The 23,422-nt window shown below is 47.8% G+C and overlaps 1 protein-coding gene across 3 annotated transcripts in view; it reads left to right on the top strand.

Annotated features, from left to right (window-relative positions):
• Evc2 (EvC ciliary complex subunit 2) overlaps positions 1-13,655 on the top strand; it is a 79,215-nt gene extending 65,560 nt beyond the window's left edge. For all 3 annotated transcript variants that reach the window (XM_050141341.1, XM_050141342.1, XM_050141340.1), the window contains 6 exons: positions 1,623-1,850; positions 5,784-5,995; positions 7,497-7,584; positions 9,660-9,856; positions 10,211-10,312; positions 12,992-13,655. In XM_050141341.1, coding sequence (XP_049997298.1) covers positions 1,623-1,850; positions 5,784-5,995; positions 7,497-7,584; positions 9,660-9,856; positions 10,211-10,312; positions 12,992-13,259 — 1,095 coding nt within the window. In that variant the 3' untranslated portion in view covers positions 13,260-13,655. The remainder of the gene's footprint in view (positions 1-1,622; positions 1,851-5,783; positions 5,996-7,496; positions 7,585-9,659; positions 9,857-10,210; positions 10,313-12,991) is intronic.
• The last annotated feature ends 9,767 nt before the right edge of the window (positions 13,656-23,422 follow it).

Below are 23,422 nucleotides of genomic sequence, written 5' to 3'. Positions count from 1 at the left end.
ATTCTCATAGTTTAGCAAAGATGGGGAACCATTGCAAGATGGTGTGACTGTGGCTAGCATTTCTGACTTTAGTTTCTGTTAGATAAGTGGAAATGGGCATGACTGTCATTCTTGTAACTACTTCCTGCTGGTCAGGGACAGGGGAAACAAGGGCAGTGGCCGTCTTTTGTATTGGAAACGTTGGAGGAGGAACATGCTGTCAGTGTGTCTTTGGTAGTTTCCTGGATAAAGGACTTCACTCTATGGTACAAAGCATGCTTGGCAATGACAAAGACAGGGTAGAAAGCTGTGCCCTTTAAAGTAGGGTCCAAGAAAGCAGGCAGGTTCAGTAGTGGAGGTCAGCAAACAGCCACGCAATGATAGAAGGTGGAGAGGGGTTCAGAGATGGAGAAAGCCAGAGTTTCAGGGAAAGCTTCCCAGGCTCTGGCAGAACAGTCAAGTCTTCGGCTGGCTCTTGGCCTCAATCTACTTAGTTTAAGTTACCTTGGAAACCCATCCACATGGGTACCTGGTTCTCCAGACTGGACAGAGATTGGGTCTAGTGTACTGTCCTGAGAGCCTGACCTCTCCCTAGCAAGCCTGTATTTCAGGGGACTGTTGTGTTTGCCCTGGTGCTCTCTGCTATTCTGGTCCCTGCTGTTGTGTGTCTCTGTGTGTGTGTGTGGGGAGGGTACAGCATGCATCTGTGAATGAGTGTAATCCCTTGCAGCCTTTCTCTCTGTATGTAAGCCATGGCCAAAAGCCTCTGAATATCCTTCCAGGCAGCAGCACCCTCCCTCTCTTGTTCTTGTCTTGGCTCACCCCTACCCCACCCTGTTTCAAAGCCTCAGTGCTTCTAGAAGGGCCGATCTGAGCCTTTCAAACAGGGCTGTGTTCTTCCCGAGGACATGCAGGGAGGGCTGGGCAGTCATGGAAGTGACCTGGGCCATGGTTTCCTGGCAGCCTCAGCTTCAGCACAGTGTCCGTGTCCTGTTATTGCTACAGAAGCATCAGGTACAAACAGGTTACATAGCAGGACAAAGCCCATGAGCGTTGTTTTCATTTTTATTTATTGTGTCCATTTATAGCACGGAATATTTACCGATATAATCACATTATAGGGCTCGGCCCACGGGTGTTAAAGTGCATTCACATTGTCCAGCTCTAGAAATTCCCATCTTGCAGAAAATGGAAACTCCATACCAGTTCAACAGCGGCTCCCCATTGCTTCCATCTCAGCTCCCGGGAACCACAGTTCTCCACAGTGTTTGTCCCCTTGTCACTGACAGCTCTTACGAAGTCTGACTCCCTCAAGGTTCACCCCAGTGTGGTTTCCTTCCTGCCTCATGTCAAATCCTGTCTTGCACCATGGATGTATTTCCACTCGCCCATCCCTGACAATGGGCATGCTTCTGTCTTTTGGTTGTCATGGAAGGATTTCTAGAAAGTTTAAAGGTAAAATGAAAAGCTTGGAAGAGACGTTGATAGTCCACCTTTCTTGTTGATTGGTGCTTTATTCTCCTGGCAGAGTCCTAGTCTTCTGGACAGGGCCTCTCGGTTCCTCAGCTTATGTTCTCTGGAAGGCAATGGGCTACCCCCCACCCCCAGCCCCTCAGGTCCTTTGGTTCTGTCCCCTTCTCTAGGTTCGAGGGGAATTGCTCCACGAGAGGGTACAGAGGCTGGAAGCCCAGGAAGCCCACTTTGCGGAGTCACTTGTGGCCCTGCAGTTCCAGAAAGTGGCCCGGGCTGCTGAGACCCTCTCTGTCTACACGGCCTTGCTTAGCATTCAAGACCTGCTGCTGGGGGAGCTGAGTGAGTCCGAGACACTGACCAAGTCAGCCTGTGTGCAGATCCTGGAGTCCCACAGCCCGGTGAGTGGGGCCAGGGGTAGAGAAAGGTACCTGCACCATCAGCTCTGTGAGTCCCACAGCCCAGTGAGTGGGGCTAGGGGTAGAAAAGGACCCAAAACTGGCAGGGAGACAGTATGGGGCACTGAGGGGAATTGAAGGGAGTGTGAATGGATATGATCAAAATACATATACATAAATAAATGCATAAAATTTTCAGATAATTTTTTTTAATTTAGAGCAGAAAGAAATGAACCTGTAGAGAGGAGTAAAGATAAATAAGATGTAAATCAAAACTAACATGAAGAGAATTAATAAAATAAAAAATGGGGTACTTTGGAAAAATTAAAAGCCTACCAAAATATGTAGCTCTCTGGTCAGTGTAACTGGAGGTTTCTCTCCCACCCGACAGTTTCCAAATAACCACTCTGAGGCTAAATATTAATTACAAACCATTTGGCCTATTACTCAGGCCTATTATTAACTAGCTTTTACAACTTAGATTAACACATTTCTATTAGTCTACATTTTACCACGAGACTCGTGGTTTGTTACCTCACATTTTGCTTCCCCAGCTTTTGGTGTCTCCCTAACTCTGCCCTTTTTCTCATTGTATCTCTGGATTTCCCTCCATTTCCCTCTATTCTGCCTGGCTATTGGCCAAATTAGCTTCTTTATTGACCAATGGTAACAGAACATAGTCACATCATCCCACATCAGGTAAGGGTTACAATTAAAATAGGCTAATGGATAAATAGTATCGAGATTTTAAAGAATTAAAACCATAGATGCAGTAGAGTTTTTAAAATTGGAATACTACAGTGAAGAATATTATGTATATGAGTTTTAAGATAAGTACAACAGGAAATTGTCTAAATAAATATATATGATAAAAGTTGGCTCTAGTATGAGAAAATAAGTATACAATCTCAAGGTCAGAGATAAAATTGGTTCGAAACTGTGTTAGCATTTCCTGCCACTGTGAGGAAGAACTGCATGTAAGAAAAAGGAGAAAGGCTCGTTGGGTCTTGTGGAGTCTTGAGAGGCTTCAGTCTGCAGCTGGCTGGCTCTGCTGCGTGAGGCAGTGACAAGGCACAGCATCGTGGCATGAGCTCCTGGTGGTACAGAGCAGTTACCTTTTGGCAACCAGGAAACAGACAAAGGCAGAAGTGGCCAGAGGCAAGAGCTGGTCTTATTGCTGGCATTCCCTTAGTGACCTACTTCCCCCAGCCAGGTCCTGCTTCTAGCTTCCCTACTTCTCAAAAAAAAAAAAAAATGGCAGCAAGTTATGAGCCCTTAAGTAGATCATACCCTGATTATATCAGAGCTCTCAGGATCCACTCACTTCCCAGTGACCCACAAGCTGCAGGTCAGTCCTTCAACACAGTCCCCGGGGAAGTTACAGACCTGCACTCACAGCCACAAGTGCATCCATTTCTTGGGCTGGCTCCAGCAAACTGTAAAGTGTCTTAGTGACCTAAGGCTGTGAGAAAACACTATGACCAGGACAACTTATAAAAGAAAGCATTTAACTGAGCTGTTTTGTGGGTTATAATGCCAGATGGCCAAACAAAGGCATGGTGGCAGAAACATCTTGATCGGAGGCAAACAAGGAACAGTATGAGTCTTAGAAACCCCAAAGTCTGCCCCTCCTCCAGCAAGGCCACACCTCCTACTCCTTCCACAACAGTTCCGTCAACTGAGGACCAAGTGTTCATCTGAGCCTGTGAGGGCCATTCTTACTCAAAACATGGCCAGGCCCATGCTCGCATCATCCCTGAGCGGAAACGAAGACCTTCATTCACCTTGTTTTGTAATTCTCATATCACTTGGCACCAACAGGAGACCCTGACTGAACTGCAGCTGTGAACACAGTTGTAAACTTGGTGTATAAAATAGCAGCTAATATAACCCGCATATCTGTTAGAATAATTAATCCTTCATGGCCTGGCTGATTTTTTTTCCAGGACTATAAGGAGTTTCCAGGAATATAAGGAGTTTCCAGGAACTTAACATGAGGACATTGGTTTACAAAACTCACTTGCTTAACCGATTAAAGGGGAGGAAGCAGCTCACGTGACCATTTCGGCACCCACAGAGGTAAAACCCATTCAAGACGCTCAGAATATCAGTGACAGGAGGAAGCCTCCACAGAGCGTCTATCAAAACAAATGCTTCATTTGGAGGTGAATGCCGTGAAGATGGACCAGTGCCCCAAATTCTAGTCAGAGGAAATGAGTGTTTAAGATGGAGAGGCAGGCCGGCATGGTGGCATACACTTTTTAACCCCAGCATTTGGAAGGCAGAGGCAGGCCAATCTCTGTGAATTCAAGGCCAGCTTGGTCTACGTCAGGACAGTGAGGACTATGCAGAGAGACTGTATATTAATAAAAGAAAAGAAAAGAAAATTTCAGAACCTATCCCCCCAAAAATGGGGGGAAGTCCTGCCCAAGGTCATTTAGGGAGTCTGGCCAGTGAGACACTGAGGCATCTGAGTGTCTGAGTTGCATCCTCCCGGCCAGTATTATTCACTTGAGATGCCGGCACTTCAGCTACCTTGGGAGCACACCTGCCTTTCCCACTTCATCTCAGAGCTCTTGAGTCATATCAGAGCTTCTTGTCACAGTTGCCTGTGTGGGGAGGACTGCATGTCCCACATCAGAAGCAATTGAGAGAAAATTAGACATTCTGAGTTGTCGGTGAGATGGTGGATGGGCTGCTCCTTCCCGGTTTGCACGGGGAGAGAAGGTGGCCTTCTCCGTGCTCTGGGAGACTCTTCTGTTTGCAGCGTGATCGCTCATGTGCCAAGCATTTTCCTCTTGATAATGAGCTTTTAAGCTGGTGAGCATTTGGAGAATTTAAAAAGCATGAAATGAGAAGCTTTGGAAGAAACCGTTTCTAAGGAGAGTCGGTGGTTTGCATCTCATCCAGTGAACAATTTAGACTACTTTTGTGAAATTGGATTATCAGAAGGTGCAGTGGGGACTGTGTGGCGAAGATGGGGAAATATAAACAGGACAGCCCTGCCCAGAAGAGGAGTAACCCCAAATAACGGCCCCTGCTGTCTTTGCAGCTCCGTGTCATTTGCTGAGCTTCTACTTCCAAGCCCACGAGGAGTCTTCCTGTTGCCCCAGTGTCTAGGTGTCCCAGTCACTCTGTTGATGATTCTGCCTGAGTTTTCACACTTCCAGCTCTGCCAGCCAGCATCACTGCTCTAAGGCACTGTGAGATCAAAAGCAAAAGTGGTGGTACTATTAGCCAACATTTACTGAGCTGTCACTAAGTCTCGGGCACTATGTGCAGTGTGTGAAACTTAGAGCTACCCCATGACATGTCTATGCCCGGGTGAGAGGCTCGGGAGCAGCCCCTTGTAAAGTACTGTTACTGAGGTTACCTTCCTGAAAGAATTCAATCCAGAGGCTCAGAAGGTTAAGCAGAAATGTATTTCCCAAAACAAAGCACGGACTCAAAAGAGAGATTGGAGTAGGCTGTCCCAAAGCAGAGAATAGCAGCCCCACGGGCTCTAAGTTGTGAGTTTAAAAGATGCTTTTAGGAACTTTTATGAGGTGGGTGCTGAAGTCATAGCATGAGATGTCTCAAAATATAGTTAATCAGATCTCCCTTTTAAGACATTTCCTTTGCTCTTCTTTACTTCTAGAAAAGTATGTGGGGATGATGGGGAAGTAAAAACCCACAATGCAAGCGATACTGTGCTTGTCATAATCTTTTTAGAATGCAGACCCTTCATAAGTACACGTGGGTTGCCATTGGGAACGTAGCCTGTTCTTTCCTTTTTGACTTGACCAGAACCTATCTTCAGCTTCAGAGATGCTCAACCCCAGAGGGACCCCCCTGGAGACACAGTTACTAAGGATACTTACAATGTTGCCTCAGTGACTCCTGTAGCTCCTGCCCACCTGGCATCAGTGGGACTCAGCCCTGCTCCTTCATCTGCAGGAGCTGCAGGAACTGGAGAGGAAGCTGGAGGAGCGGCTGGTGCAGCAGGAAGCAGCTGAGCAGCAGCAGGTTCTGGAGAGCTGGCAGCGGTGGGCGGCTGATGGACCCGGACTGGGTGAACCCGGGGAGATGGATCCTGAAAGGCAGGTCTCTGCCATGCTGCGGCAGGCTCTGAACAAGGGCCAGAAGCTTCTGGAACAGCAACAGCAGAGGTAGGTGGGTGGTTTACACTCTGAGTGGGGTAGGTGGGGTCTTCTGGCCTGAGGCACCTGGTCTCTCACCTTCCTGCCTTAGAAGCCATTCCCATGCTCCACTCAAACTGCTGTTGTTGAGGGATGCCAGCTTTCTTCTCTGATTTATGGTTTTTTTTTTTTAAATACCATTGAGTTTTGCTAACAATATTTTTTAACGTTTTAAAAACATTTTTAAAATTTTGAGTGTGTGTGTATGTATGCGCCACTGTACACGTGTGGAGGTCAGAGGACAGCTTTTAGGAGTTGCTTCTCTGCTTCTGCCATGTGGGTCCTGGGGATCGAACTTGGGTCTTCAGGCTTGGTGGCAAGTGTCTTTACCTGCTAAGCCACCATCTCCATAGGCCCTTTTCGACTTCTTATTTTCGAATAATTCTAAGCTTACAAAAAGTTGTAAGCTTATATTATAATTATATTATATTAGAGAGATGTCCCACGTGTCCCTACCTACCCTCCCCACCTGGTAACATCTCACACTGTCGTGGTACAGCGTCAAAGCCAGGGAGCAGCGGTGGCATAGGAAGGGCTCTGTTCAGATTTCACTGTGCTGCAGAATTTCAGACCCTGCTTCTGTAGAGCTACAGAATAGACTCCAGCCTTGTTTTTTCTTCACTCCTTCACAATTCAGGACAGAAAATTGGCTTTGCCTGCAGCGTTCAGTGCTCCTGCAGAAACACCGCTTCCTGCGGTTCTCTAAGTCCCCAGTGCGACTATAGTATCTGTGTGTAAAGCAACAGATGCAAACTGTGTACAGCGCACATTGACTGGATTTTAGAAGCGCACAAATTACCTGGAGGAAGCACTCCACTTGGTTTCTAAGTGGGGAGATTACAGTGATTCTGGGTTTATTTCCTGAGTATACTCAACATCAAAGTGCAGCTAGACAGATTGCATGGAGTTAACTGACAAAGGGGCTGAGTGGCTGACGGGAGGCAGGAACACAGAGGTGATGACTTATCTAGGAGATTTTCATTTTTTAAAATTATTTTTGTCACATTCTCCTGCTCCCTGCAATAATCTGCAGGAGTCTGAGGTTGGGTTGAGTTGTGCCTGCACAAGCCTTGGGTTGTGATAGCCACAGGGACTGTGAGGCTCATCAGTGGCCTCATCTTTGACACAGAGTTTATATAGCAAGTCTCTTGTATTAAGGTGGCAGCTGGCCTTGCCACCAAAGTACTGCTGTCTGTGGCCATCTCTGGACGGCGACTCTGGCTCTGCTTCAGCAGAGGACAGAAGCAGGTGTGGACCTCAGGTGCTGGTCTCTGTGGTCCTAGTCAGGAGGACCAAGGTGAGTTTTCAGAGTAGGGTCACAGAGCACCCAAGAGCCACCGAACGGTCTTCATTCATCCACTCCTCTGTCAGCCTCCTGTGCTCCACCTCCGAGTCCTTGTCACTTAAACAGACACCCTCCTGTCAGCTCCCCATGACTGGGCTGGACCTCTGGATTTTCTCTTCTCTCTAGGGTGAGAGAAGAGCGGCAAAACAGTGCAGTGCTGGAAGACTCTCTGGAAAGCCTGGAGGCTGACACCATGGCCAGTCTGTGCAGCCAGGTGAGAGGACCTATCTGTGGACATTTTCCCGTTCTCAGAACCATAATCTTCCCTATGTCAGATGGGGATGTTCCAGCCGCAGGTTCATGATCAGCGCAGGTCCAACGGGCATGTTAATGATGGCAGCCATGGTGTTAAACCTCTCTGTCCCCAGGACAAGACAAAGTCCCCTTACTGCCAACATGTCCCTGAGACGACTGTGTCTGGCTGGTGTCTGCAGACATCTTTCTTGCCCGTGTTCCCTACAGTGTAACAGTGATTCTCCAACAGCCGCAGTCTCCCCCACAGCAAAGAAGGTAGCATGGACTCTTCACTCTGCCCACTCATGAACCTTTCCACACACAGATCAGGCGCTGGCAGGCCTGACCTCAGACTCTCCACACCCTGCCTGGCTTTGCTGGACACTGAAATCCCCACCCCACCCTCTAGGTGTTGCCATGTAAAATCCCAGGGAAGGGCTCTGAATGGCCAGGGACCAACAATGGCCACCCTGCAACTGAGAGAAGAGGCTTTTATTTGGGTCTTGGTGGCACTTGGAGAAGCCTTCACTCTATTTTTGTTGTTGGTGGTGGTTTTGGTTGAGGGCAGGGCATCACTCAAACTTAAACTCGTGGCAACCCCCTGCCTCACCCCTAAGTGCTGGGGTTATAGTGATAAGCCCCTGCACTGGGCAAAGCCCAGCTTACTGCATCCTCAGCAAACCCTTTGCACTGGTACTGGTAGTCTTTACAGATGAGGAGTATACTCAACATAATATTTAATAAAAAATAATATAAATTTATTTAATATTTTATTTAATATTAAACATAATATTTAATAAATAATATAAATTTATTATTTATTAAAGATTTCTGTCTCTTCCCTGCCACCGCCTCCCATTTCCCTCCCCCTCCCCCAATCAAGTCCCCCTCCCTCGTCAGCCCAAAGAGCAATCAGGGTTCCCTGCCCTGTGGGAAGTCCAAGGACCACCCACCTCCATCCAGGTCTAGTAAGGTGAGCATCCAAACTGCCTAGGCTCCCACAAAGCCAATACGTGCAGTGAGGAGTTTGAGGCATTAGGAGAAATAAAAGCATGACCCAAGAACTTAGCATTTGGCTCAGTGGGGCAGGGACACAGCCAAAGGTTTAAGAGGTACAGAGTTGGTACATTTCTAAGCTTTTTACTTTGAAATCATTTTGGCATGTTAGGGTATAGAAAGTTACACCATCCACTTTTTGTTTCTTGTTTCCTTGGGCTTGCTTGGGACCACATCAAATCTAGTATGAAGTGTTCTTATGGCTCTCTGTCCTGCTGTCGCAGCAGATTTCCTGCGGCCACAAGGATGCAGAATTGTCCAATGCAGCTGAGACATCCCTGAGTGTCATTTCTCAGCCACCGCCACACCCACCACCCCCAACCCTAGCAACCATGGGCCATTCTCCATTTTTTTTTTTTTTTTTTGAGACAGGGTTTCTCTGTAGCTTTGGAGCCTGGCCTGGAACTAGCTCTTGTAGACCAGGCTGGCCTCAAACTCAAAAAGATTCACCTGCCTCTGCCTTCCAAGTGCTAGGAATTAAAGGCGTGTACCACTACCGCCCGGCCGTTCTCCATCTTTCCTCCATGTTCAGCTGAGGTGGGGACAGTCCTTCCAACCATAATTCTTGAGCTCAGCAGCACTTCCTTTTTATTCAGTGGAGCAGTGGCTCTAATCACCCAATGGTGTAGGGACACTCAGCTACTCCCAGAGCTTGGACTGTCCCCAGGGCCTCCCAGAAGTGGAGCAGAAGATGGAGAAATATTCCTGGCTGCCATGATGCAGGCTGAGGCTCCTGTGCCATGGTTCTGGCTTGCTCAAGTGAGCTAACTTGGAAGGGTGGGTGAGCTCTGTTAGAGACATTGTGGGTGCCACAGCTGCTGACCACAGACATTTTCTTGACAGTTTTGTGAATTCAGAATGTTTTTCAGGCTGAGCCACTGAAATATTTATTATCCCAGGACAACAGAATCCTTGAGAATGTCATGAATTAGATATTGCTACCCGGCAGGTCTAGAGAGAGCCGAGGCTTTTTAGTTCTTCCCTTTTGTGTCCCCGTAGGGACTGAGGCTGGTGTCATACCTCTCCAAGATGACAATGGTGCCAGGGAGCACGCTACTCCGACTCTTGAGTGTGGTGCTTCCGGCGGCTTCGCAGCCTCAGCTACTGGCCCTGCTGGACACAGTCAGCGAAAAGCACTCGGACCACACAGCAGAGAACGAGAGCAGCGGGGAGCAGGCTGAGCAGGGCAAGAGGAGGTGAGCTCCGGGTGTGAGGTTGTCTGTGAAAGCCAGGTTTGACCAGGTCGGGAGCTGGGGGAGAAGAATGGCAGAGACCTTCCCAGCAGGCCCAGAGACAGGGGACATGGGAGTCAGTACGAACCTTTAAACACCCCCACAAGACTCCCTTCTTGACACAGTTTGCCTCTGCCTGATTGATGTTGCCTGTCACCGCCTGTGGTCCCCTCCAGGCAGGCATTACCTATGGACCAGGCTTGAGATTGAGACTCAGTGAATCTCTCAGGGCTCTGAGTGGCAGCCAGAGGCCACCTGAAGGGGTTTGGGAATCAGATTTAATTCATTTTAAACTCTAACACCCTCTTCCTGTATCAGGAAGCACCAGGGCTGGTGGCAAGCTTTGGACAGTAGACTGAGAGCCGATCTGGTGAGTCAAGGGTTGGAGAGGATGCTCTGGGCCCGCCAGAGGAAGGAGAGGTGAGTCTGGGCAGGGGAGGGCTGGGGGGGTGCTGCTGGGGCATGGCCAAATTGCCAGGGAGGGCATGGGAAGGTGGGAAAGTTCTTTCCCAGAAGACAGCACACCTCTGTTCTTGGTCTCAGTTTAAAAACTGAAGACAAGCCTGTAGCTCTCAGTAGGAGAATGTTCTCCTAACATTTATTAGCGTTTTAATTACTGTATTTATTTTGGCTAATAGCAGGTTTTAAAAAGATATAATTAGAAAAAGAATAAATTCCTTAGAGTTCCTCAGACTTTACTGTTCCCAAAGCCCTTTTAATCCTTGTTATCCTGAGCCTTCCAGAAAGTGGAGATGCTAAAACCAAAGTTTAAGGAGGTCCAATGCAGAGGCCCAAGGCTGCCACTGGGGTGGGAGTGGGGAGTGGTGGCCATTGGCTTGGGGCTGTCAAATTCACCCTCTACTTTCGTCAACATCCAGGCTTGCCTCTTTCCACCTAGTGCCTGTCTTTCTTGACTGTGATCGTTACATATTTAGATCTCAGAGGAAAAGGAGGGGCAGACCATTTCTTATGGCCACAGAACAAGGGTCTCCCGTGGTTCTAAATAGAGAAGATCAGAAAAATAGCACCTTAGGTGGCACATAGTGGCTTTAAAAAGTGACAGTCTCAGACTGGGGCCTGAACTCATTTAGTAAGGCGCCTACATGCAGGCATGAGGACCTGAGTTCAGATCCCCACTTCCCTAGTAAAATACCAGGCAAGTATAGTCCCAATACTGGGGAGGCAGGGACAAGAAGATTGCTGGAGCTCCCTGGGCAGCCATTCTAGCCAATTGGTGAGTTCCATGTTCAATGAGGGACTCTATCTCAAAAAAACAAGGCTGAGAAGTGATTAAGGACACCAGAGGCCAGCCTCTGGCCTCTGCATGCGTGTACACATGTGCACACACCCAGAGGAAGATGCAGGTATACCACACACATGCACACACAAAGTAACTTCAACAGGACACATAATGAATAAAAAGTATTACTCTGTTTACACTAGAATTGGTGGCTGTCCAAGCCCTGCCCTTCTATAGTTCTCAGAGGTGAAGGACCTGCAATTCATCATGGATTGTTCGCTATAGAACCATTGGTAATAGATTGGTGTCTTAGGGTTTTTATTGCTGTGAAGAGATGCCATGACCACGACAACTCTTACAAAGAAAATATTCAATTGGGGCTGGCTTACAGTTTCAGAGATTCAATCCATTATCATCGTGGTGGGGAGCATGGCAGCGTGTAGGCAGACATGGTGCTGGAGTAGCTCAAAGAGCTACATCCGCAGGCAACAGTCACTTTGAGGGAAATGAGCAAAAGAGACCTCAAAGCCCACCCCCACAGTGACACACTTCCTCCAACACTGCCACACACACCTCCTAAGAGTGCCACTCCCTTTGGGAGCTATTTTCTTTCAAACTACCACAATGGGATATCAGAATACAGTACCCAAGAAATGAGATCAGGATATTGGGCAGGAGAAATCAATCCACGTCCAGACCAGAAACAGCACTGGATCTGCTTGGTTGTAAGGTATCCTCCCTGCACCCATCCTGTGCTCTGCTGATGGTATAGAGCCGGTACCAGTCATGAGAGACCTTGGTCTAGTCTCCAGCAACAGTGTCAGAGAGAACTGATTCCCAGGCTCCAGGAAATGTGATGTCAGTGGAGCTGAGCCTGCACAGTGCCTCAGTAGGGCCAGGAGCCTCCCAGGTGGACCCTATTGACACAGCCTTACACTGAACTGCTCGGAGCCAGGGGAGAGTTCTGTAGCTTTAAGGTCACATGTGATTTCCAGGAGCGGTTAAAATGGCGTCAATGGTATCTAGGGCTCCAGGGACAGGATTCCAGCAGACTTATCATGGGGAATTCCTAAGCCTGATGCATTCTGTCTCAGATGCATTCTACCCAACCCCTTCGCAGTTGCCTGGAGAGCCAGGGTGACGGCTGTGGGATTTAAGTGTTTAACGGGGAGCTGGTAGGTGAGTAGTGGAGACAGAGGGAACGCTGTCTGTTTCCATGGTGTCAATATTCTCGGACAACAAGGTAACGGTGTGCGATGGGCTCACAAGACTTCAGAACCTTTCCCACTATGAGCCAGTGAGGGTGGCCAGCAGTATACCTCACTATTGATTTCATCTGATTTTAGAGACACCAGTGACCAGAGAGGAGAAAAAACCTTTAAATGGTACTTAGGGTTGGAGAAATGGCTCAGTGGGAAAGCTGCTTGGTGCTTGTGGTGGATTGGATGAGAATAGCCCCATAGGATCATAGGTTTGAATGTTTCATCACCAGGGAGTGGCATTATTAAATGTTTTCTTTTATAATGATTGTCTTGGTCATGGTGTCTCCTCACAGCAATAGAATAATGACTAAAATTATTGCTCTTGACAGGGCTGCAATTTGGTTCCTAGCACCCACACTTAACGGTTCACAACAGATGGTTACTCCAGCTCCAGTAGATCCTTCACCCTTTTCTGGCCTCTGGGGGCAGTACACAAACATGGTACATAGAGACACACAAACAAAACCTAATCCTTAAAAAATAAGATAAAATAAAATGAGATTTATTTGGGGTGTCAGGACTGGAGAAGTGTCAGAACATTAAGGAGGGTCAGAATGGGCCCAAAATACAGAATCTAACTCTCTCTTTTCTCGGCAGCATATTGAAGAAGGTGTATGCTCCTGTCCAGGAAAGGGTGACATTCCCTGGGAAAGGAAGCTGGCCACACCTGTCCCTAGAGCCCATTGGGGAACTGGCACCCATGCCCATCACAGGGGAGGAGACCATGGACATATTAAACACGGGAGAGAAGATCTTTGTATTCAGGAGCCCAAAGGAGCCTGAGATTGCTTTGCGTGTTCCTCCCAGGAGGAAGAAGAACTTCCTGAACGCCAAGAAGGCCAGCAAGGCCTTAGGCCTGGACTGACTCAAGGGGAAGCACCAGGGAGCGTCTCAGGCAAGGTGATCTTTTCTCCAGTCCCACTTGGATTGCTCTGTCCGTACCATACAGCTCGCAATATACACACGCTTGCAGCCTAGACACAGTGCCACACACATTGGCTCTCCAGTGCCCAGTCACTCTTGTCCCCTGAGTTTCTGTTTGGTCCACTCTCTTTTGTTCCACAGGACACAAGCACGCCTTTATTGCAGGTCCACATGACCAAGATCTAGAGGGGACCCACCTCACCCCACCTTCCTCACACAGAATGCTACTTATTGCTGGGACAGATCCCTACCAGTTTGTGTGAGGAAGGTGCAGTTCTCTGTTGTTACAATGTACATTATATATTCTGTTTTTCATAAAGGGAACTTTTTAAATGAATGTAATAGTGCGCCTTGTTTTTGCTTTGTGTGGGGATGATTTGTAGAGTTGGTTTCGTCGATATTTTGGCTCCCCGTAGTGGGCTCCAGCAGAAAGACCCACTGTCCTACAGAGGCCCAAATGTGCCAGCCCTTTCGTTGCCACTTCAAGATAGAGTTTTTTTTTCATTTTATAGTGAGAACATTCAGGAAAAATAGGGCCCTATAGCTGATAAGTTGTAGAACCAGGCTTCATGGTCTGTGACCTGAGCCTTGGTCCATTATCTGGGCCTTGGTCCATGGACATGTTCAGGGCTTGTCTTAGATATGGTTTCTATTGCTGTGAAGAAACACTGTGACCAAGGCAACTCTTATAAAGGAAAACATTTAATTGGGGTGGAAGCTTGCCCTTCAGAGGTTCAGCCCATTATCATCACGGTGGGATATAGTGATGTCCAGGCAGATGTGGTGTAGCAACAGGAAGTGAACTGAGGGTCACATTGAGTGAAGCTTGAGCAAAGGAGACTTCAAAGCCCATCCCCACAGTAACACACTTCCTCCAACAAAGCCACACGTCCTAATAGTGCCATTCCCTAGGAGCTTATAGGGACCAATTACATTCAAATGCCACAGAACTCCATCTCTGCAGATATCCAAAGGCCACCTCCAGCCCTCACAGCTCACATGGGACCTTTGTGCTCCCCTCAGGGTCGCAGCAGTTGTCAGGCCTGTGATGTCTCCTTGGGGCAGGAAGTGAATAGGAAGGGAATCCCATAATCACCAAGGGGAAGAACAGGCCACTGCTGGAGCTTCTAAACTGCAGCCATGCCCTTCTCCTCTCCAGCTTCCTTGAAGGGACCTCTTACTCAGTACTGATATCCCGGTAGCAGAGTACCATCCACAGGAGCCAGCCAGCTGCATCACTCCATTGGTAGAGACACAAAGGGAGCATTTTGTATCCCAGAGAGGGTTGGAGAGGGCTGACTTTCTCACAGGAGATCCAGTGGGTAGAGCGTAGACAGGAAGAATGATTTTACACTTGGTGGCACTGAGGTTCAGGAGTAATTGTGATCTCCTCACCCACTACCCTGTATCTGGAGGTATCACGTGCTGTGAGCCACTGGGCATCTGTGAGACAGCAGCCAGTGATGGTGGGGTTAGGGGAAGCTGAGGTCCTTTCTGCATTCTCTGAGGGTCAGAATCCCTTCCCCAAGCCCAACTGTTCAAAGCAAATACAGGACTTTCTACAATTCCACCATCAGTATTTCATTCTATTCCTTCAAAATAAAGGGACCTTATTTTTATTTTTAAACCTTCAGCATAGTGCACACCAATGATTAACCCTTGGGAAAACAAAATTTTACCGAGAAGAAAATTCAATTCAAATGCCCTAATGGCTGAGCTTTAAATGAAACTTTATTAGCCATAATAAAGTAGATGTCAAATATCTACTTAAAATGGTACTTAGTTCCCTGAGGTAGCTAGACAAAGAGCATGTGTGTGTGTGTGTGTGTGTGTGTGTGTGTGTGTGTGTGAGATAGAGAGAGAGAGAGACAGAGAGAGAGAGAGACAGAGGGACAGAGACAGAGAGACTGTGTGTGAGAGAGAGACTATGTGTGCACACATTTTTCTCTCAGAGCAGAAAAATGGTATATGGATAATGTATCATGATTATAAATACCAAGAAGCACAGCATTTTCTAGATACAGACATGCTAATACTGCTAATAGAAGTAGATAAACAAATACAGTTGTGGGGCCCTAGCTTAAGGGCCAAGTGGAGTCCCCAAAGCCATGGAACTCAGCCCCTTTCATTAAGCGGTATTGAATCTGCACACACTTGAACTATCTGTCTAAATGACTTATGATGTCTGACTCAATGAGGCATGCTGAACATCACCCTGAGACTGCTATTTAGGAAACAGTGACAAGAAAAAAATCCTCACACATTCAAACTCAATTAAAATTAATTTAAAATCCACACTTGATCAAATTCCTAGATACAGAAGCTCAGGCTATGGAGGGTGGAGTGTTTGTACTTCTTGGGAAAAGACACGAGGCATGGTGACAACTAGGGTGGGAGGTGCCTTCTGTCATTCTCTCAAGACTGGGACACAGGGCAATCAATGGTTTAGTGCTTACCTTTCTGTATGAGGTGCTGGGTTCCATCTTCAGTGTGGCCCAAGAGATAAGAGGGGACAAAAGTCACTCCATCATTTTCTGTGAGCATGGTACATGTGCTGCTCTATTCAATGCCCCTCTAGGCCTCAGTGTTCAGAGTCCAAGTTCTGGTTCATTGCTGGTTCTGACATCAAAGGAGTGTCTGACCCAAAGCTTACAATTTCACCTCCCATGACCTTAATGTCCTTGTTCATCAATTTAAAACGCTGAATGGCAGGACTTTAAATAAAACTTTATTAGCTATAATGAAGTAGATACCAAGTATCTACTTTAAATGGAGTTCTATTCCAAACTGAGGGAATTGAAGACTGTGGAAGACTATGTCACCAATGGTACAGCATCTGTAAAACTGTAAGTGCTTTAAATCAGTTCACAAAGAAGCCCTGAGGCAGAGGGGTTGCTGAGGTAGTCACTGTCCAGAGACAGGCCTGAATTAGGACTTTGCATGCCTCTATGATGGGTTATGGGGCTCTGGAAGAGCATCTCCACCCTTCATCGCTGAGGCTCAAACTGGTCCTCTGAGGAGGGACTGCTGTGAGATGCTGACAAAATGCCACCTCCTGGTACCCACCACACACTAATGCCTATGGCTCATCAGTCAGAGGCTGTCTGGATATAGAATTGATAGGCAGGTGCTGCCAGTATTATAACATAGGATAATATTATGTGTTAGTTTTATCATTGCTGGCTAGCTTTTTAGTTATACTGATGGATATTTAATGGCACACAAAGCTCTGGTAAATAGTAAGTTAAAAGAGAGCAGATGAAATGGTGATCTTGATGGGCCTTCAGTCAACGTCTGTTTGGGGAAGACAGGAAAGGAGGATGGAAGGGAAGAAAGACACGCTACCTCTTAAAGGTTCCTCCACACCCTAACAGCACCAACACAGGGGCCCCCAGCTGACCTTCAAGATCCAAACTACACTGTCTCCACTGTCATTTTCTGATTATGCAAAAGAACTCTCTAGTTTCCTCGTTAGGAAAGGGGGTGGGGCGAGATGCCAGGAGCCTCCCAAGAGGAATGATCTGCTTCCTCGCTCCTGCTATTAATTTGGCTGTGCGGTTTTGAAGGTCAGTTAATACCATATTCCCAATTGTTGCCTACAGTCAAACCTCCTGGGGGTGGGGATAAGGAATTCGTAATGAAATGGAGTTATAGTCCCAGATTAAATTAACGCCAACCTCAGGGAACCTTGAAGATGGAGGGCTGGCCTTATCCTTTCGCAGTGGGCCCAGTGTTTGACAACTTCTGGGAGCAGATGCAATATTTGCACACACATACTCTCTCTCTCTCTCTAACATCTTCATTTGCATTTCTGGCCTCCGTCCTGGTCTCCTCATGGCCAGGCATGCCCATGCAATCCAGTGGCCTCTTTGCCACTTTTTATTTAAACCCCAGCGATTTCAGAATGTCTTCCTCCTCCCCAGCTGACATTTGAGTTCCTGTGGTGGGGAAACGTAGGTTCCTGGCTCCAGAGGTACAGCATTTGCGTGCCTGATTTCTTGTGACTAGCTATCATCTCTACTGCTGTGTCCCCTTACCCTGGCCTTGCAGCCCAGACTTCCCTTTGGCTGAGCACAGGGCATGTGCTATGCAGGGGAGGGCTGGACTCTAGCACTGCCTCCAGGACACCTGAGCAGACAGACCCCCTTTTCAGTCACTGTACCCCTAGCCCCAGGGCTCAGGTATGAGTTCCTCCAGAATACCTGACAATCTTATACACACACATACACGGACTGGCCCAGTGTGGGCTTTGTATACATGCACTCCTAGAACACGCTCTAGTCTGTGTCTTTCCTGCTCCTCCCTCCTTCCCAAACCTGGTGTTCTTCACTGTTTTTTTGAGATTATTGTTGCCAGCTGTGTGCCATCATGTACCTGTTGCTACCACCTATGTAAATGAGTGGGCGGGAGGCAGGGAAGCAGTACAGGGAAGACCCTGATTGGCAGGATTTTACCAGCCTCAGCCACGTGACTGTGACTGCTTCTTATGATGTCTGGAGGAGCTCTGTGCGGCATCCACATGGTTGGATTTTTGGAAAACAAGAACTTGCCTATAAATTTGTCCTCGATGCAGCTTAGTGACATTGCACGCAGAATTCCAGCCCTTGGAATCTCATTCCCATAATTCCAATCTGAAACTCTATCACAACTCAGGAGAATAAATGCATAACTCTCATTGGAGATCACCTGGGGCCAACCGCTCACCCTCTTTACGTGATGAGGATCCCAGCTGTAGGTGGAGAACCCAGTCCTCACTCAGCACAAAGGAGATTTATTTGCCCTGGAGAAACAAAGAGCAGGGAATAAGAGACAAAGACAGGAGACTTAGAGGAAGGGGGATGGAGGAAAAAGGAAGCAAGCCAGTAAGCAGTGTTTCTCCATGGCTTCCGCTTCAGGTTCCTGCCTACTTCCTTTGATGATGGACCGTGATGTGGAAATGTAAGCTCCCTATGGTTTACTCAGCCTACTTCTTAAAGCTACCAGGACCACCTACCCAAGGATGACACCATCCACAGTGAGCTAGGCCCGCCCACATCTATCATTAAGCGAGAAATTGCACCACAGGCTTGAACACAAGCCTAGGGGGGCGGCATGTTCTCCATAGTGGTTCCTTCCTCCCAAATGGCTCTAGCTTGTGTCAAGTTGACATAAAAGCAGCCAGCACACCAGACTGCAAAGGAAACTGATTACTTTGCAGGGAAGTGAGGGAAGGGTGAAGGGAGCTCTTTCTTCCACATGCATGTTTCTGGGACGTTCTAGGATGTGGTTCAGAGCCTGGGAATGCTTTTATCTGTCGAGTTCAATTTTGCAGATGTCCTCACTGGAGTAGAGCAGTATGCAGCGTGCTGCCAATCGTCCCCCACCATGAATCCAGGGTCTACCCGAGTCATTCGCCCTGTGATCCTGGAACACAGAGGGTTCCTAGTCTAGCTGGAGGACGCAGTGCTGAACATGGCTCCCCGGAGTCTGCCTGGATGCTTCCCTTGTCCTCATGTAATTCCTCTCTTGCCATGTCTCACAGCTCTCTGCTGAGCATTAAGGGTGTCCCTCTGAGGTTCCCAGCACTCTGCCTGCCATTTCGGGCCAGCCTGTGCTCCATGAGGTCTGACCAGGTCCCTCCCTTGCAGAAGGGTCTGGGGAAGTCTCTCTCTCGGAAGATGGTGGCTCAGCTGGAGGCTTGCTCCATGGCCTCTCCTTCCTCATGGTTGCTGTCTTTGCCTCAGGTTCAGGATCTTCTTGCTGTATTATTTGTCCATCTTCAGTGTCCCGGGTGGGAGGGTAATCTTGCCCTTGCTGCCATAATGTGGTTGGAGACATTTCCACTCGTGTTTCTCTGTTCTCGGCACTCAGACCTTTTTCTTTCTTCTTGAATTGTGTTGTCATTTTGCCCGTTTCTCTCTAGGGTTTTCTTCTTCCCATCATCTTGGAAAACTCACGGCGACTCCTGTATCTGGAACAACAGCTCTTTGTGATTATGGGATCAAAATCTAGTGTATTTCTCCAGGATAATCACTGTCATTTTAATCTTTATGTCTTTGTCATCCAAATGTTTTAATTTTGTGATAAAATGCTTTACCTTATTGCTTCTAAATTATTAAGTGCATTTCTTCAAAACAAACAAGCAGAAGTCTTCTCACTAAGTGGGACCCAGACAACACAGATGAACGATAAGCATCACTGGGGTGGGGCACTGAGGTTCCCACATACTAAGAAACTGTCAAGAGCCACAGTTGTTTGGAGAATATCTTAGAAACATATTTGCAAGGATCTCAGCTTGAAATGCTGTGTTGCTACAGTTACGTAAGTGAACCCTGCATGCTGATCTCGGTTGTTGTCCCAAGCTCTGATTGTACTGAAAGACTCTGTGAGAGTCAACCCCAAGCTCAGGAGCTCGCTAAAGCCTGAGATGTTGATTACTGTGTGTGCTACTGTCCCATACATAAGATTCACAACATGGAGTTTGGGGTGCATAATGAAATGATGACTATAGTTGGTCAAATTAGCACATGCATGGTGTGTATGTGTGTGTGTGTATGTGTGTATAGGCACATGTGGTGTCATGTAGACTCTCTTCTTGCCAACCTCCCATCTACAATGTAATCTCATTAACCTACTCAGTGGGTGAGCCTCACAGGAATTGCACTCCGTGGGAAAGCCCATGGAATCTTGTTTAGGTCCCAAGGTCCTTCAGACTTTTGCGGGTAGCAAAGTCTTATCTATACATGGAAGCACCACAGAGTTAGTTACATGATGGGCAGCTTTGGATACTGACTGTCCACCCAGCACCTCCACGAAGTAGGGTTACATTTTGTTACACTATAAAGACAGGAAGTTGGTATAGATATACAGACCTCAAAAGCAAACTTTTAAAAAGGGTTCATTGGTTTCCCCAGTCCCATACCCACCAGGCCACCATACATCCTAGAGAAGTTCTGAAGGACATAGATCCAGCCAGTGTTTTCCAGGAGGAGACAGGCTGACATAATTCTTAATTATCAGCCTCCCGACTTGCTGTGTAAACATTTACTGAGCACCTACTGTGTTTCTAGCCCCAGCTTGGTGTAGATGTTTAAGTGGGGTTGAGAAGAAGGGGGCACAGCCATCCAGGGGGCACTAATTGGATACTGAATATTGTTAAAGTCACTGCTAATGCCAGTAGTATTTTTTTTTTTTAGTTCTTATTGGGAGTGTTCCTTCTCCTATCTATTTTCCTGTAAATAAGCAAAGATTAGGGTGATTCAGTTCTCCAATTGGCAGCCACTGGACTCTCCTTCACTGCTCTGGCTGCTTTGAGCAAGAGGATTTTCTGTCAAATCACCTGTCAGATGACCCTTATATACTCGAATACTGGACGGACACCTTGGGGAATGTACACAATAGTATTATGGCACTTTCTCTGCAGCTATTCCCACCAGACCAGAGGCCACTAGTGCACCATAGAGACCAGGTGCACTTTCCTTGTGACCTGGCAGAATGGCCACTACGATTGGTGCAAATACAAGCCTTCATTTGCATGTTTGCTGGTCAGGATGCAAATGCCCTTTCTCCAGCTGTACAGCAGGCAGTTCAGCTCCCTCAGCCACCCTCCTGTGTTGCCTTCCCTAGTGTTGCTATACATGGCCCCATCAAAGACTTCTTTAGAGTGGTCTTTGATTGCCTATTTTTGGTAGAACGGGTTGAGGTGGTCGTATGAAGCAGCAAAGGCAGCCTAGAGGGCTGATCTGTGAAGGACTAGCATGCTCAGAAATGACTGTCTGGGAGGCAGGCGGGAATTCTCGGGCCCTCTGTGGGAGCACCGCAAGTGGGGAGGGCATTTCTACTAGCACAGACAGAAGTGGGGGCAACTTTCGATGCAGTCTGGTTTGTGAGTCTATCACAATAAAATGTGCCTGGATGGGGATGTTGATGACCAAATCACCAATGACTACGGGCACAGCGCCAGTGCCATCACCTAGGCCAACAGCAGTGACAGCAGCATGAAGCAGTGATACCTCAGGGACAGCAACCGCAGCCACAGCAGCGGAGCCATGGCCACAAGGACCACAAACCCAGCAGCAGGGACAGCACTCCACCGGTTATCGCAGATAAAGACAGCAGCATCAGCAGCTGTGACAGGGGTTGCAAAATCAGACACCACAGCACCAGAAACAACAGTGGCCCCACCAGCCCCCTCAAGTGTGATCCCCCAGCAGTAACAGAACCCCTCAGCAGCAGAGAGCTTCTAGCTCTAGTCTCTGAGGACACCAGCTCTCCTCCATTGCCACTGTAATCTCCACAGCAATGTCTATGAAAGATTTGCTTTCCCTGGGCTCCAGCTTGGGTGTTCACCTTTCATGATCTCAGCTAGCCTCCTGTTGCTCTGATAAAACTCTATGACCCAAAGCCACTTAGAGCAAGAGTTGTTTTTTACTTCTGGTTCCAGAGGGAGAGTCCATAATGGCAGGGGAAGCTCTGTCCCTACGAGCTGGAGCAGGAAGCTGAGAGATCATCTCTTCATCTACAAACAGGAGGAGAGGGTCAATTAGAGAGGCTTTGAACTCTTAAAGCCTGCCCCCGGTGATGTACTTCCTCCTGCAAGTCTGCTCTACCTCCCCAAACAGCACCACCTACAGGGAACAAGTTCAAGGGCAGCATTTCTCATCCAACCCCCCCCCCCCAAGACCTGTCTGGAATAAAGGAGAGACTGGATGAATTTATACCCACAAGATATTCATCATTCAGTAAAAAAAACTGGAAAAGTTAGGCAGCTCTGGGTTGATCCTAGTTAGGGTTTCTGTGATGAATAAAACACTGACCAGAAACGACCTGGGGGATAAAGGGCATGCTTGGCTTATCGGCTATCGTTTGTCCTGCAGGGAAATCAGGGCAGGAGTTCAAGGCGGCCACCTGGAGCAGAGAACGCGGAGGAAGTTTGCTGCCGTAAGGCCACTGTTCTGGCTTGCTCAGATTTTCTTTCTTATACCAGCCAGGACCAGCTGCCCACAGTGGCCTGGCCCCTCCCTCAGCAGTCATCAATTAAGGAAGTTCCCCCACAGAACCTGCCTATAGGCCATTCTGATGGAGGCCTTTTCTCGGCTGAGGTGCTCAGGGGACTCTAGCCTGTGTCAAGTTGACACAGCACCAACCAGCACAGGGCTCTAGCCCAGGCATTTTGACTATCTGAGTATCCCCAGGAAAGTCTTTTAATTTCCCTGTATTTCAAGTATTTTAATCTTGCAGTGACAAAGTAATATGAATTCTATATCTGTCCCCAAGGACTCTGTGAGGCAATGAGAAGACATTTGTAGGCTCCAGGGGAGTCACTTGGGTGGGAAAATGTCTTGTTAGATCAGACTACCTCAGGGGTGAGGTCTCTGTTTTGCCTCCCCACCCCGTCCATTCTCCTCTCTCATCATGAGGTTGCTCTCAGGAGCCATCCACAAAGCTTGGAAGGGTGAGAAAGGGGCCTTTTATCCTGTAAGCTTGTCATCTTCAGTTTCTTACTGATGTCAGGCTCTGTTTTCTCGGGGAACATAAAAAAGAAAACAATAGAAGAAACCCTTCAACAGACAAGACCATCTAAAGAATTGCTCCTGGTTCCTGACCTGTTCTCAGGAGCCTCTGTATGACAGGAAGATGGAAGAGTGGGAGAGTGGGCTTGTTCGTAGTGCTTTGTTTGTCTGTAGAGCTGGCGAGGCTCCAAGGGCAAGCCCAGAGCTGGCTGTCCCTCTGCCATTCCGTGTGGACACGGGTGGCTCTGGATATGAAGCTGGCATCTGGCCTTTGAGAAGTGGAATACTGGAGAACATTCCATGGCTGTCATAGTCTTCTATTCTGCTGCATATAACACAGAGTTTGTAAGTTTTAAGGGACTAAGGTTCACTTTCGTTCTTTGTTCTGGAGGTCGTAGGTCAAGGGCAAAGAACCGATGATGACTTTCTTGCTGGTACAGTTCCCACGTGGTGCAAGGCATGGCACGTAGCTACACACCTGCTTGTGTAGCTGAGGCTTGGACCATGCTATGTAGTTCAGGTTGGCCTCAGATTTGAGATCTTTCTGCCTCAGACTTCCAAGGACTTGTCTCTCCTCCCCTTCCTTCCTATCGTCTATAAGTCTTTAGTCTAC

This window comes from Alexandromys fortis, unplaced genomic scaffold (genome assembly GCF_014885135.2).
Source record: "Alexandromys fortis isolate MF-2015 unplaced genomic scaffold, M_Fortis_MF-2015_v1.1 scaffold_7, whole genome shotgun sequence".
Taxonomy (NCBI): domain Eukaryota; kingdom Metazoa; phylum Chordata; class Mammalia; order Rodentia; family Cricetidae; genus Alexandromys; species Alexandromys fortis.
Note: the sequence above shows the minus strand (reverse complement) of the source record. Positions and strands in the feature narration are given on the sequence as shown.